The sequence below is a fragment of the Coniophora puteana genome (genome assembly GCF_000271625.1).
Source record: "Coniophora puteana RWD-64-598 SS2 unplaced genomic scaffold CONPUscaffold_7, whole genome shotgun sequence".
Taxonomy (NCBI): Eukaryota; Fungi; Basidiomycota; class Agaricomycetes; order Boletales; family Coniophoraceae; genus Coniophora; species Coniophora puteana.
The window spans coordinates 2,386,522-2,400,794 of record NW_006913059.1 but is presented as its reverse complement, the minus strand read 5'-3'; the positions used below and the strand labels follow the sequence as shown (position 1 = coordinate 2,400,794).

Sequence of the window (14,273 nt, the reverse complement as noted above, 5' to 3'; positions counted from 1 at the left end):
GCACCGCACTCCCGTCTGATCTGCGCAGTTAACCGAAGGTGCCGCCTAGTTAGTACCATGGTGGGGGACCACACGGGAATCCTAGGTGCTGTGGTTTTTGCCTTATACTCTGATTATTTTCGCTCTCCAAGTATTTCAAGGCCTGCCCTGAAGACAGAACCCGGTGCAGATAACAACAAATGTGTGTCCCAACACTATAAGCTCGACCTTTATCTGTCGAAGCTCAACTCTTTAAGTGAGACTACTCAACTCGCCAGCTTGTAGATCCCTACATACTTTATAACAAAGCAGTATGGCAAACCAGCAGAGCGGAATTAGCTCTACCATGAACGTAACAGGCTCTCTAATTGATGATCCAATAACCGGCAAAAGAGAGCCTTGACTTGTGTCATGGAGCATGAATGCGCTTCAAATCCCTATCAATTTTGTTGCCTTCCTTTCTAATGCCCCACATGCCCTCCACAATACTGTCAATACCGATGTTGGCTGCTCTTCAAGCACCATTGTGACCAGCAGCTTGTTCCAAGGTATCTACATGTTCATTGTATCTGAGGTTGCTGTTCCCCTCCAGGTGTGCCTGTCTCATACTATATTTTGAGTCATCCAGTTGCTAGATGATTCTGGCCTGATGGGATGTGACCAGCAATGGCGGAATGTATACTCTCTGGGTGGTAATGATGCTCTTCACCCAGGGCATCATCTTGCTTGTACTTTACAAGGGCTGCAAGCAGAGAGAGCAGGCTGTTGAGATGGAGCGGGTGTGACAGGAGTGCAAGGACTCCACTGGCAAGGTATAATTTTTGCCAAGTGTAAATAGACCTATCACTATCAATTATGCACAATTTTAGTCCTGGCCATCAATTACTCACTGTCCCTACATGCTCAAACACAGATAAGTTGTGAATTGCAATACCATGGTTGAGAGCCATGCTCTCCAAGTCACGCTTATGCTAATGTCTCTGTCTGAATAATGGTACTAAAATGCTTTCACTCATCTGAGGTGGAGCCTTGACACTTTAGCATACCCTATATTCTCTCTGTATTTGTGCAGGCTTTGCAAAGGGTGAATTCTGCTGCATGCAGGATGTCAAATGGCAACCCCAGCAGACTACTCGCATCTTCTTGCAAAGCAGAGCACATCTACAATCTGTGCAGCTGTAAGCTCCATAAAATGTTAAGAGTGCAAGTGGCATCTTACCAAGGTAAGTGCAAGGGCAACGTCCTCAGCAGGAATGCTTTAGAAAGGCTGGGCAATAGAACCTGTCAAGACTGCTGACAGTGACTGCACTGCAGCTTTGTTTAGGTTGCAATGCCGTGCACATTTTATTAGTCTGCTCATTAGAACAAATACAGTGTCCTGATGAGCAGCATGGTTCTTCAAAGCAGATCAGTGACAGCACTATTAATTCAATGAATAAACCCTCGCCAAAATTGACAAGCACTTTTTATCACTCTCCAGGCTCTTCATTTGGCCAGAAATTAGGTCTTTGCACAGACAGCCCACAGTGCTCCGGACTACATCAAACACAAGTGGCACTATAGCAAGCCCTCTTGGAAGGAAGTGGTACCAATTGATGATGTTTTGAGGAATAGCATCTACTGTTTTCAATCCTAAAAAAGCTTGCAGGTACTCACTTACCCTCTCCATACTTTGAACTTTAGAGTACAACAATGATGTTATAGACACTACAGCTGAAATCAAGCCATAGTGTTGCCAACTCACATCTGCAGTATGCTGACCCTGTGCATCTATAGCAGATGGTTGAGCTGAGTCTTTACTCTCCTCAAACAGTTCTGGAGCATGAATTTGGAAGAAGAAAAAAGTCTGAACCTGCTGGAGAATGCCACAAGTCAACTGAAAGGGCTGAAGTTTAGTTGCATGAGACTGAAGAGCTTTGTTAACATCCTGCATGTTGTAAACAAATTGGTTTGATCCTGATTGCCAAAGATGAGGGACTATGCAGCAAAATACTCTACTTTGAAGGTGATGAGCACTCTGATCTTTGCCACTTGCTGACAGCCTTATGGAGCAGCGGTGTTTTGACATGCTTGCCATCACCAGCTGTAGCACACCAAGGTAAAGAAAAACATGGTCCTTGAGCTGATCAGGAAGGAACCAGGAACACACTTGGGTTTTCTGGTGTTGTTTCTTTTTGCAGGCAGGTTGGCAATAATCAGTTTCCCAGATGGAAGAAGGTATAAGTTACACTGTTTGGTTTAAATCAAGCCATAGAGTAGTTCTGAGAACTGAAAGGCCCCAGGAGAGATGTCACAGGTAAGAGCAATTACTGATAGCAACACCAACAGAATGTTTGCATCATGCTGAGCAAGCCATTTGGTTGTTTTTTTCTGTCACCTGGTTTTGCTGCAAGGAACAACTACTTGCAAAAGCATCACAAATAGTCTGTTTGATGCTATCTATAGCAGATTTGGAAAGCCAATTTGTTTTGCAAGATAATAGACACTTTTCTGCCAAATTGTCTACTACGCTCTAGCCTTTGAGCCCGAGAACAGCATCAGTGTATGGTGCAGTTCACCTAGCCACCGCTACCTTTGTGCAAATTAGCCCCTATCCTACTGTAGCCTTCAATACCAGACTTTTTTTTTGTTTTGTCTTGTAGAAATGCTTCTTTCTATCGTGCAAAGAGTTCCACAAGATGGAATTTTGATTGAGTAAGAATTGGTGGAGATATTTTTTAAAGTTTGATCAATTTGGTGCAGCCCCGTAAAAGGGAAACCCCTATTCCAAAAACTGGAAACACTACCCATGCTCAGTCAAAGCAATGAGCATCACATTCATGTTGATGGGACTTGTATTGTGTTGAGCTGAAGTTGTGAACCTCGATATGTGCCTCCTTGGCATCCAAACCAGATCTGTATGCCTCTATCCCAATGGTGGGTACAATTTTCCCACAAGCAGATTGTGCAAATGTTGACAAAGGCCATTGCTTTGGGGATATTCACCTTGAGAGTGGTAAAGGTATAATCACAGTTATCGTGAATATACTTCTTGACCTTTCCGCAGAAATATTCAATAAGATTGAGTTCACAATAAAACTTGGGTAAGAAAAGGCACAAGTGACCGGTTGCCTCAATAACCTCGCAAACAAGTGATTTCTGTTCTTAAAAAATCAGGCTGGAATTGCAGAATGCGGTGCAAACAGTACTCACTGGGTACAAATTACTGTTTTGCATGATCAAAACAAGATCAAATTGTGATCAAAATTATACATTTTATGCTAATATTGCTGTCAACAATACATGAGCATTATTTAGAATTTGGTAAAGGTTTATTCCTGTACAAAATATGGGCAAAACAGGAGCAAGTGCTGTTATTTTGCCAATGCAAATACATAGGAAATAAGCATGGTATTGGGTCTGGGTTAATTGTGGAAATATATAATATAATACATCCATTAACAAAATCATATTGCCAACAGGTTGCTGTTGTTTCATTGCTGGAATATCTTAGACTTTCATTATCATTTTGGGGCAGACAAAAGCTTGACACACAAAAATCAAATCATAATGTTACCAGTAGCATAATGTGATCAAACTGCCACAAGCAAATTTGAGATTTTATGAAGACAGACATTTACCAATACGTGAGAGGGAAAATGACAAAACCTTGACAAAATCTCATCAAACAGTATATATTACTCACAATCTGCAAATGGTAATATGTTATTGATATCCAAGTTGTACATGGAATACTGCACTGTGGTATATCCTCACTGAACATAGTGTATTGGTAATGTTAGCATAGGATATATCTGCAACATCCTGCCTATAACAAAATCTTGTTAATATTTATAGTTGGGAGGAGGGTTTTGATTATGACACTACATTGACATGAGGTTATATTCTGAGAAAGGCCACAGTAGTAATATAGTTAACCTATTGACGAAGACACATGGAAGATCCTTAGTAAAGTATTGTTTCATGGCTGGTCGAGCGTCAGTGAGATTCCAACGAGTGAATGTATATGTAGATACAGGAACGAGTGCATGCTATGAACAACTGGACACCGAACGCGTGAGGTGGGTGAGGTTGGGGGTGACACTGAGGGAGATCTTGCGACTATGAAGCATACCGGCAGCATAAAGGCCAGGCATGTCGAACCGCAGCAGATCCCCCCCGGGCCATCATCCATCTGGGGGTTTGTCAAGCCGGAGCATAGTCCAACCCGGACCATGCAGGCAGGTGAAGCCGCGGACGCCCCGGCTCGTGGACCACCCAGACCCTCGGAAGGCGAGCCTGCACAGGCATCATGCTCAGGGCAGACAAATAGAGGGCAAATGAGCGCGACGTGCCGCATGAGCGGAAGGCAGGCGCTCAGCATGAAGTGGAGCAAGAATATCGAGGGAGCGCCAATATCGGAGGAACACGTCCAACAACCAGCGCCCCATGGTCTTGACGACGTCCAGTGGAACACCAGCAAGGAGAAGCTCGGTGATCCCGCCAATCCGGAAAGTGTGCCCCAAGGAGGAGCTGTACCCATGGGCAGTCCAGATGGCATTGCACCGGAGTAGAAGGTGCCGCTTCGTGAGGCACTTCCACCGGCCTCCTGAACCGACTTTGAAAGAGAACAGAGGCACGGAAGCGGGAGGGGAGTTTAGTAGTAGATGGGCCTCGAGAGCGGCGACAGGGTCGGAGCGATCAGATTGGCGACAGATGTACACATGTTCGCCCCGCGATTTCGACACCTTTGTGAAGGGAAGAAACAGTTTGTGTGAGCAGTTGTTGTTGAGCGGGTCGGACAGGTGTGAGAATAGAGCGGTGTGTCCCACCCGGAATGAGTCTTCCCAGTCGGAAAGAATCTCCCCAAGGCGGCATTGACCGTAAAAAGCGATGGACGCGGCCGAGAGTACAACAGAGTCTGAAGGTGCAAGGGGATCGAGCTGATCGGCCAGGAGAAGCAACATGTCCCTGGTGACGGGAGGGCGAGGCGTGCGACGAGATGAGGTGGGTGTCATGTTTTCGACGCCGTGGAGTACAAGGTTGAGGCGAGCGCCCCCGTACCAATGAGCGTTGTAGTAGATGTGCCAAGCCTTCAAAGCGGCGATGTAGCCACGCACTGTAGAGCCGGCGATGGAGCCGATGCGCGAGGCCGCAAATGTGCAGAGTAGATGTTCTGCAGCAGGTAGTCAAGAAGCAGCTGGAATGCGCTCTGAGTCGCAGAATGAGTGAAAGACAGCGACTCCGGCCGCGTATTTGTTGCGGGTGGAACTGGCCCACGCGGTGTCAAGGGCCAGCTGGACTCGCGCGGAGGAAGCAGAGGAAAGGGATAGAGGTGTCATTGTGAGCAAGAAATCATACCGGGCAAATATAAGGAAGCAAGAATGCATTGCAAGGACTAATTAAGGCGCAAGGCACACAAACAGTTTTAGGTACAGAGGAAGAGCGGGTGTGAAACCGAAGCACTTCTGTGACAGAGGAAAAAGACCCCGAGAAACACCGTCCGCGAGATTATCAGCCGATGGAACCCAGGCCACCAAAATCCAGACACCGAACTCTCGCATGTTAGAAATGATGTGCCAAAGAACACCGTTTTGGGAGGAATTGCGGGAACACCCCACATGAAGCGCCCCCACAACGCCTTGGTTGTCAGAGCGTAGAACAAAATGACAGTCGCAAAAACCGGCGGCAATGGTGGTACGGAGACCAAGGTCGATGGCGACCATCTCCGCCCAGCCGATATTACGGTCGCCCACCTTCCAGCCGGCCCGTAAAGACCACAAGAGCCAGCGGCCATCCATCATGAACCCGATGCCAAAGGAGGTTGAAGCATCAACAAATAGAGTGTGAGTGAGTGGGGGAGGAGGAGCGATGACAGGAGAGCCGCAGAAGTCGGCGGAGAGCTGATCTCGCTACCAAAGTACATCAGAAAGGAGGGGGGAAGGAAGGCGATGGAGCGTGAAGACGTCGTCGTGGAAACCCAAGCAAAAATGGTAGAAGGAGGGCATGCGTGAGCGGCCGTCAGGGAGTGCAAGCGTGCAGTGCTGAAGGCAACCGGTTACCTTCTCGCACTCCCAGAGGGAAACCGATGTGCCAGGAAGCCAAGAAGCGATGCGAGCTAGGTACTTGACCTTTTTGACCTCCGGAATGCTGATGGTTTTGCGGGGGAGGTCCCATTCAAAACCGAGGTAAACGAAGAAGAACGAGAAAGGGTGATGTTTGTGCAGTGCCCAAGGCCAGCCGAGGTCAAGGGCGACAGAAAAGATAAGGGATTCGTCATAAGCATAAACCCAAGGGCCAGAGGAAGAGAATATGATTGGGTACCGCCAGAACGTGTAGTCATCCGACCACTTGAGGAGGTCGTCGACGCCCCGGGTGCGGTAGATGCAGACGATACCATCACCCGGGCGCCCGAAGAGCCCCATGGAACTTGTGCAGCCAAAGCAGCCAGTGTGATCGAGGTAGAAATGTGTGACGCCATCAGCGTCGACGCGGACGCACACATACGGCTGGTCCTCAGGCGCGATGGGTGAACAACGGTGAGCCGCCTCCACATTGTTGACGGAGACCTGGGCACCGGGCGGAGCGTTAGCGACAAGCAAGAAGCAGTTGGCGAAAGTACCCCAATCACACTTGAAGGCGGAACTATCGATGCCAGAATTGATGGATGGGAAATCGGGATTATTGCGAGGGAAGGAATGATCTTGTACGAGCCGAAACTTAGAAGAGCCTGGTTTGGGCATGACACCAAGAGGGCCAGTGCAAAACGGCCCCACCAGCGCCTCGAGCTGAGGCTGGGTGAAAGGCCCTGAATAGCGGCCGGCAAGGAGTTCAGAATTAACATAATCGAGAATGAAAGAAGAGTGCTCAGATGCAGAGCAGTGGTTGGGAGGAGTGAACAAGGAAAGGAGAGGAAATGAAATGCCGAGACGCCAGCCGTCACGGATACCGAAGGGAACATCAGCGAAGTCTTGGAGGATGCCAGCATCATCCAACGCAACCGCCCACTTCTCCCAGAGAAAGGGTGTCACAATTTTCAGAACCCCCGACTCAAACACAGGCCTGAGCCGCGTGAGCCGCTCCACACTTGGTGCAGCGGTGGAAGAAACGGCAGGGTTGATGAGTGCACCTTGTGGCACCGTTGAATGCGAAACAAACAAGCTTGTTGGAAGAAGTCGACCACTTGCCCGACCGGAGGGCAATGAAACCGGTGTCGGTGATGCCGCAGGCGCGGTTGCGGCAGCCAGCGGCAAGGCAGAAAATGCAGTGCTGGGAGCCGGAGCTGGCAACCGCTGAGGACGCGGCGGAAGGCATGGCAGAGGCAGTGGGCGTGCATGTGGGGTGCGCCGCTGTGGAGCGAAAGGAGGAGCTGGAGGAGGATGTGGCGACGTGGGCGGGAGTGTCCTCCAAGCGGTCGAGGCTGACATTGAGGACGATGCGGGTCCAGACTTTGTCCTGCCAGACAGAGGGATCAAAGTCCTCAACGCTGGCCGCACGGATGCGGTGGCACTCAATGCCGTAGGCCAGGAAGAGAGGCCAGTGGCCCTTCTTGTACACGTCGGGGTGGAGGCGAATGCCATTGTAATGGGCCTGCCAGATGTCGGCCCAGCGGGCGGCGAACCCAGGTGCCTTGCCCTTCTCTGGCAAGTAGATGCGGACAATACGGATCAGGCAAGGAACAGCCTGCATCCACTCGGGAAGGGTCATGGACTGCTCGCCAGCAGAGCTGCAGGCGGAGGGCACAAGGGTGAGCACACCGGACGTCAAGAATGCGGTGTGGCACTCGACGGACTGGGACCACTTGAGGCCCTGAAGGGCATCGTTGGTCAACATGGTCAGTGGGATATGCTTGGTCCACCCCGCCTTGACCATCTGGATAACCTGCAGGTGGTTGGGCAGGTTGAGACCACTCAGCAGTCGCCCGGCCGTGGGCAGGTCGCGAGCGACAGAGGTCGAGGAGGGAGGCAAGGCCGGTTCGGCGCCCACAGGCGCAGGAGCGCCCGGCATGGGGGCACGGAAACCGCGCGGAAGAGGGAGCGCTGCAAAAGCAGTGTGAATGAACGTGAAGGGCCAGGAGGAATGGAGGAACATGGAACAGAGGGAGAATGGAATGGGGGAAGGAATGGGGAAGGAAGGAAGGAATGGGAGGAAGCCCAGAAGGAATGCCACTCACGGATGGCAGGACTGCGCGTGTTCGCCAACTCGGAGGTACGCACCGCGTGGTCCGAGATCATCGAGACCAGCTGCTGGCGTGCCGCATCCGAAAGGGAGTCCCAGAAGGAGCTCCCCGGCGCCAAGTCTGAGGCAGGGGAAGGCACCCGCCCGAAGGAGGGGCTGGCCTGCGGGGAGGGGGGAGAGTCCTCGGGAACAATACGAGTGCCCAAGATGGAAGACGCTGGGACATCGGCGCGTTCCATTGGGAAGGCAAAGTGCATGCTGGTGCACTGAGCAGAAGGGGGAGCGGAAGCCCCCGGGGTAGGAGAGGGTGGAGCTGTGGCCTTCTCTTTACCTTTGGCACACTTTGAGGGAGGTGCCACCGAAGCGGAGTCAGAAGGCATGTGGCGGTGCAAGGAATGCGCCCCTGGGTGGTCGAGGGTACCGAAGCTAGGAGGAGGAGTGTCGTCAGGAGGAACCATCAGAGCATCCTCGTCCATAGCCTCAGGAGCAGGTGAAGAGGCCTCCTGTCAACACCGTGTCTGCCCAGGGAGAACCGGGACGTTCGAGCTATGCTCCACTAGGGATACTGTGTCCCGAAGATGCTAGCGAAGGTACGAAGAAGTGTGGAGATGTACCGGAGGTGAACCGGAGATAATGAAGGTAAAGGAGATGCGCGTAGAAGCAAGGAGAAGATGCTAAGTACGGCGGAGTACGAAGAAGATGACAAGTCGACGTCAAGTCAACTTGGAGTATGACTTGGATAGAGATGACAAGCACAAAAGGATGTCAAAGGCCACAGGGATGTTGGGGCAGGAGTAAATCGATATTCATACTATTGAATACAAGTCGAATGCTACCACTATTTATATTGTAAGTCCGGATCTTCGGATAAGCTCCGGATATCTATTGGCGTAAGTGTGGAGTATCATGAATAATCACCGAAGAAGACCGAAGGTCATAAGTATACAAAACATGACAGGCGTAACTGCAGAATAATGACAGGCGCAAAGTAATGACAGGTAGAATGTGGAGTGAGTTGGTCACAAGGAAATGTGCTGACTGATAATCCCCAAGGATGTTGGCATTTACTCCGTAGCTGCCAAAGGAACCGAAGCAACACCGAAGGAGTGAACATAGACCGGAGATAGACCGGAATTGCATGGGCGTGACACTATATTATGATGTCATGGTTCTGACACCTCTCATCGTTTGTAATCCTGTAGCCTTCTCATTAAACCAACTGTAGCTGTTATTATCCTATTAATGCTTACTTCTACTTACCAACATTGCTAGTAAGATAGACCAAGGTGCTTGATACTTAGTGCAGGCATGTACAGCAATACAGGCACGGAGAACCTTACTGGTGGTTGCAAAGTGGCGCTTTCCTCATTAGATGTCAAAAAATATTTTAAATATATACCTGTGCCTGGAATCCCCCACACTGTAATGAACATGGCTTGTACTTGGTACGTTGATACTCCAAAATGCATTGTACGCTGCCGTCAATGGTGAGCCAGTCAACACTGTGGGCTGGGACGTCGATGTTGTGGGCAAGGACAATGAGGACTGGAGATGGGACAACAGGAAAGGGGAGTCAGCATTGGCATAAGGCCGACTATTGCAATAGGAAGCGGAACCCAAACGCACAACTCACTAAATCCATCCCATTGCTTCCGAGGTGTTCCGTTCCACTGTTCCGATGAACACCTCCGCCCTTCCGCACCATGGTCCCCTCCCCTGGTCCCCTCCCCTTTGACGATGCAGGCGCCAACGATGTGATACTTGCCAGCACAGACACTGCGGACGTCTTCAACGCCGCGGGCACTGACAATGCCCGTTGTGTGAGGGGTGCCAAGGGTAATATGAAGGGGCCCCGGCATTATTTCGGAATGCAGCCACGTGCAGGAGAAGCAACCTGAAACAATGGTGTGTTCTGCTAAATTCATCCAAACTGTGTTGGTTCTTTCCCCATTTGATATGTTTTGCAGTCCCGCCCCCCTCACCTTCAACACCTCAGTGCGAGGTCTATTCCCTATGATTAGCCACATAATAGCTACATAATTTGTCTTGCAGGTGTATAATTATTATATAATAGCAAAAGAACAAAGTTTATATGTGAAGGGATGGGCGAGATATAGCGAGACATTGTTGACGTCATCCGCAATGACAAGTGGGAGAGGCTATTATTAACAGGGGGAGCAGCGGATGGTAAGCAAAGGGGCGGGAGGACGGGAAAATCCACTGAACCAATGGTTCAGCCTCGGCCAGAGTTGCCGAGGGAATGATGTGGCCTATGACTCAAGGTGTTTAGTCAGCAAAGGGACCTGGACGCGCTTTCTCTGTTCTGTGGCTAAGTCCAGTCCTAAAACCAGCTGGTACAGACTGGCATACCATACAAATTGACCTAAAACTGCTATATCAAGTGTCCGATCAACAGTTGACAGGTCGCTTCATATAACATATAAGTGTGGGAACAATAGGTGTTGCATTATGAAACACCTGAGTTCCTCTTCCAAGCAAGCCAAAGCACATTCAATTCAGGTGCCCCCCAAAAAAGGGTCTAAGAGACCCTACTCACACCTAAAATAAGTAATGGCACAACGTGAATTCTCACACTCACCCCTAACACTTATTTGAGTAACCCACGCATCTATATCTTTATCTAAGGCAACTCCAATTATGGAGTATTGTTATATTGTGTCTATAAAATGTCTAAGTAGTTCTAGAATGGTATATGCCCACCCCGGTGCTTAAGAAGTGCTTGCACACGTGCTGGCATCTTCTCAATGTGACTATCGATCTTTTCTTGAGGAATTGAGGCCCATGCTTCAACTGCAGCTGTCTTGAGCTCTTGAGCAGATGTAGGGGGGTGAGGGCGATTCCGAATATGGGACTTGAAGTGATTCCAAAGGGGTTCAATAGGACTGATATCAGGGGAAGCTGGGGGGTGTGGGAAGAGGCAGATCGAATGGTCTTCAAGCCACTTCTTGGTGAGCTTCTGGCTATGTGCTGGGGCTCCATCCTGTTGGAACATGATAGGCCTCCGCTCCTGTGTCATCCGTGCCCAAAAATCTCGAAGTGCCCCATCCAAAATCTGTTCACGGTACCTTTCGCCCGTCACCCCACCTCCCTTCCCTCCTGGGTACTCCATCACAACCAACGGACCCTTTACACCCAACATAATGCATCCCCAGATTATAATGCCCTTCCTGCTCTTCTTGAAGACTGGCCGGAGGCATTCCTCATAGTATTTTTTGCCCGGACCTCGTGTTACGTAAACTGTTCCCTTTGAATCGCCGATCACCACATAGCACTCATCCGACCACCCAACCTTAGCCCAATGTTGAAGCTTCCAAGTCTTGAAGGTTTTCACCCATGAAAGTCGTCGAGCCTTCTGCTTCTTCATGAGAAAGACCACACGACGTGCCTTGCGACGGTGAAGCCCAAATTCAGCTAAAATGTTGCGAACCAACTGTATCGAGATTGGTGGGCTCACAGAGTTGCCAAGCTCGGAAAGTGTCTTCTTTCGGTGTTTGCGGGCTTCTCGGGCGATGTATCGCTTCATGCAAACAGTGATTTTTGGAGGTCGGCCAGATTTGGGTAAATTTTTTGTGCTTCCAGTTGCATGGAATTTCTCGAGAATATGATAGGCCATCCTTCGGGGGATTCCCTCGGCTTGCGCAGCCTCTGAAACCTTGGCTCCACTTAGGACACGCCCGATAAAGTGATTCTTGCGTGGCGAGTCATGAATTTGGTATGAGGGCATTGAGGATGACGTGTAAAAATACAAGTACAAACAAGCCGCACACGATCAAGACATGCAGTGTGCCATTACTTATTTTAGTAGCGAGTACTTCTGGTCACAAGGTGGACTCTCTTGGACTTTTTATGTTGGTATTACCTTGTACTTTGGGTATCATTCCTCTACTTATGGAAGAACACACAAGTATTTCCAACGGTCTAAATATGCTGTACCAGCCATGTACACACTGCCCAGAAACTTCTGGGTGTCTGGGGTCCTCATCATACAATACATTACCAGTGGAATTTGTTATGTAACCCCACATGTTTACCAATGGAAATTTTCATGTGACTTATAACAAGGCAGAAATACTATGCATGGTAGGGTAAATTCCACAGTCATATAAATACCTGCTTGAAAATCTTAATTGTATGAATGGTAAAATCTGCAGAAGCAACCATGTCTCTATCCTGACAGCCTTGAAACAGCTAGCAGAGGCATATAAATCCATGGTAGCATTTACTCCCTTACATTGCATGCAACAAAATTTCCATACCAGTTTTTTGACTGCCTCATTAGTTGACCATAGCAATGCCATGGGAGCACAGTGTTATCCACCCCTACTATCCCCTCCACTCTTGTATCACCACTTTCTGGAGCCTACCCTCTGCACTTCTGACCTCCGCCTCTCCCCTCAACAAGCTTGAGTTCTCATCTGATGAGGCTAGTGTTGCTTCTGTGTGGCCAGCCAAGAAGTGCACAAGACTTTATGATTCCAAGTTGCTGCTTGTAGATGACCGCACACATGTGTTTACATGGGACTGCTAAGTTGAAGATTGGGAGTGTAACTGCAGAAAAAGCCCCAAGTGCTCATCCAACATCACATGGCCCAACTTTCAAGACAAAATATGCAAAACTATTGGCATACATCTGACAACATTCACTGGTTGGTACTACTGGGGCATCAAGAAGAAGGCAACACTCCCCTTGACCCTTGAGGATGAGGATGACTTTACAAACCTTCTTGGGGCAATTTGCAAGTATTATCCTCTACCCAATGTCAGGACCCGGGGTGCGAAGAAACAGCAGATTTTAACAGTATACCATGAATCTGAGTTCAAGGATAAACCAGGGAATATCAACTCAAAATCTGTAAGTTTTCTTTATCTATTAACACCTAACCCCTGTACTAACTCTTGGTTAGAGTAAGAAAGCTAGCTAAGAAAGCCAGCGGCAGCAGTCATCTGCTCAGCAGTGCAGAAATGAAGGAGCATGTATAGTTTTTTACCCAAAAACTCATGGAGAGGTGGTGGTGCGAGTACTATAGCACGATGGAGGGCAATGATGCCTTTTGCTGGCCTTCAGTCGGTAAATACTGGCCTATCACAATGGGGATTTTCTCCCACTGGGCTCAGCTTATTACAAGTCAATCATGCACTCTGTTTTCTCATTTTTATTAAATTGTCTCAGGCCAGGGGTGAGGGGCAGGTCTCAGAGAAGCCCAAAGACCTAAACCTTTTCAATAACCCTCCACACAAAGGGAGAGTCCCAGACACTGTTGCATCTACTCATGTGTCTCCAGCCCCCGAATCCCATATTCCAGGTGTTCAATTTTTTCCTCACAAGCTGCAGCAAGTCTTTTCATCATTTTCAACACAGCCCATGATATTTGACCATAGCATCAATGCACATACAGGCTTCTCCAGGTCTCATCAGGCTACTTTCCCTTCTTCCCCTGATCTATCTGTGGCACTGACTCTAATTTGTAACTGGCTTGCTTATTGTGATTCACATCCTGAATGGTCTGTGTTTGGCATTGGTGGTTTTGCAGAGCATTTGTAAATAATGGTTTTTTGCAACTTGATCAGCTTAACTTAGGATATATGATGGTACAATTGCTCATTGACACTGACAAACTCCCCTGTGGCATTGCTCTATCTGTTATGACCTGGGAAGCAGGGATTTACAGCTGATACACAATGGCTTGCTTACCATTCTGCCTGCTTATGATGCAGCACCATAATAGTTAGATTGTAGTCAATAGATAGTTTTTTGCAAAGCAATACATTGTGCACAATGTTTTCTCTTACAGTTGAGGGCATCCAGGTTTGAATACCTTTGTATGGATCAAACATGGTATCATCCCAGTTCTATTGCTTTGGTTGAAACAATGAAACTATGTGAGTATATACTTGTATTGCACAGTGCATATACTGGACCATGCATCCTAAAAACCTCTCCACTTCCCATGAATATTAGGGAACAAAAAGCACAAAGGTGAGAAAGGGGTGAAGAAAATCTACATTAACGAGGAAGGGGCATTATGTACTATGAAAAAAACACCATAAACATAAATGAGACACAGCAAAGGTCCAGCCAATGCAAAGAGGGTTGAAGATGGCTAAAAGACTGATAA

The 14,273-nt window shown here is 48.6% G+C and overlaps 2 protein-coding genes across 2 annotated transcripts; both read left to right on the top strand.

Annotated features, from left to right (window-relative positions):
- Positions 1 to 4,193: 4,193 nt before the first annotated feature.
- CONPUDRAFT_73884 (uncharacterized protein) lies at positions 4,194 to 4,532 on the top strand (the record flags this gene model as incomplete). The annotated part of the gene is made up of 1 exon (XM_007770964.1): positions 4,194 to 4,532. One exon carries the CDS (start codon positions 4,194 to 4,196, stop codon positions 4,530 to 4,532), a length of 339 nt encoding a protein of 112 aa, XP_007769154.1.
- Positions 4,533 to 8,037: 3,505 nt separating this feature from the next.
- CONPUDRAFT_73883 (uncharacterized protein) lies at positions 8,038 to 8,406 on the top strand (the record flags this gene model as incomplete). Its single annotated transcript, XM_007770963.1, has 1 exon — positions 8,038 to 8,406. The coding sequence occupies one exon, from the start codon at positions 8,038 to 8,040 to the stop codon at positions 8,404 to 8,406; it is 369 nt and encodes a 122-aa protein (XP_007769153.1).
- Between the last annotated feature and the right edge of the window lie 5,867 nt (positions 8,407 to 14,273).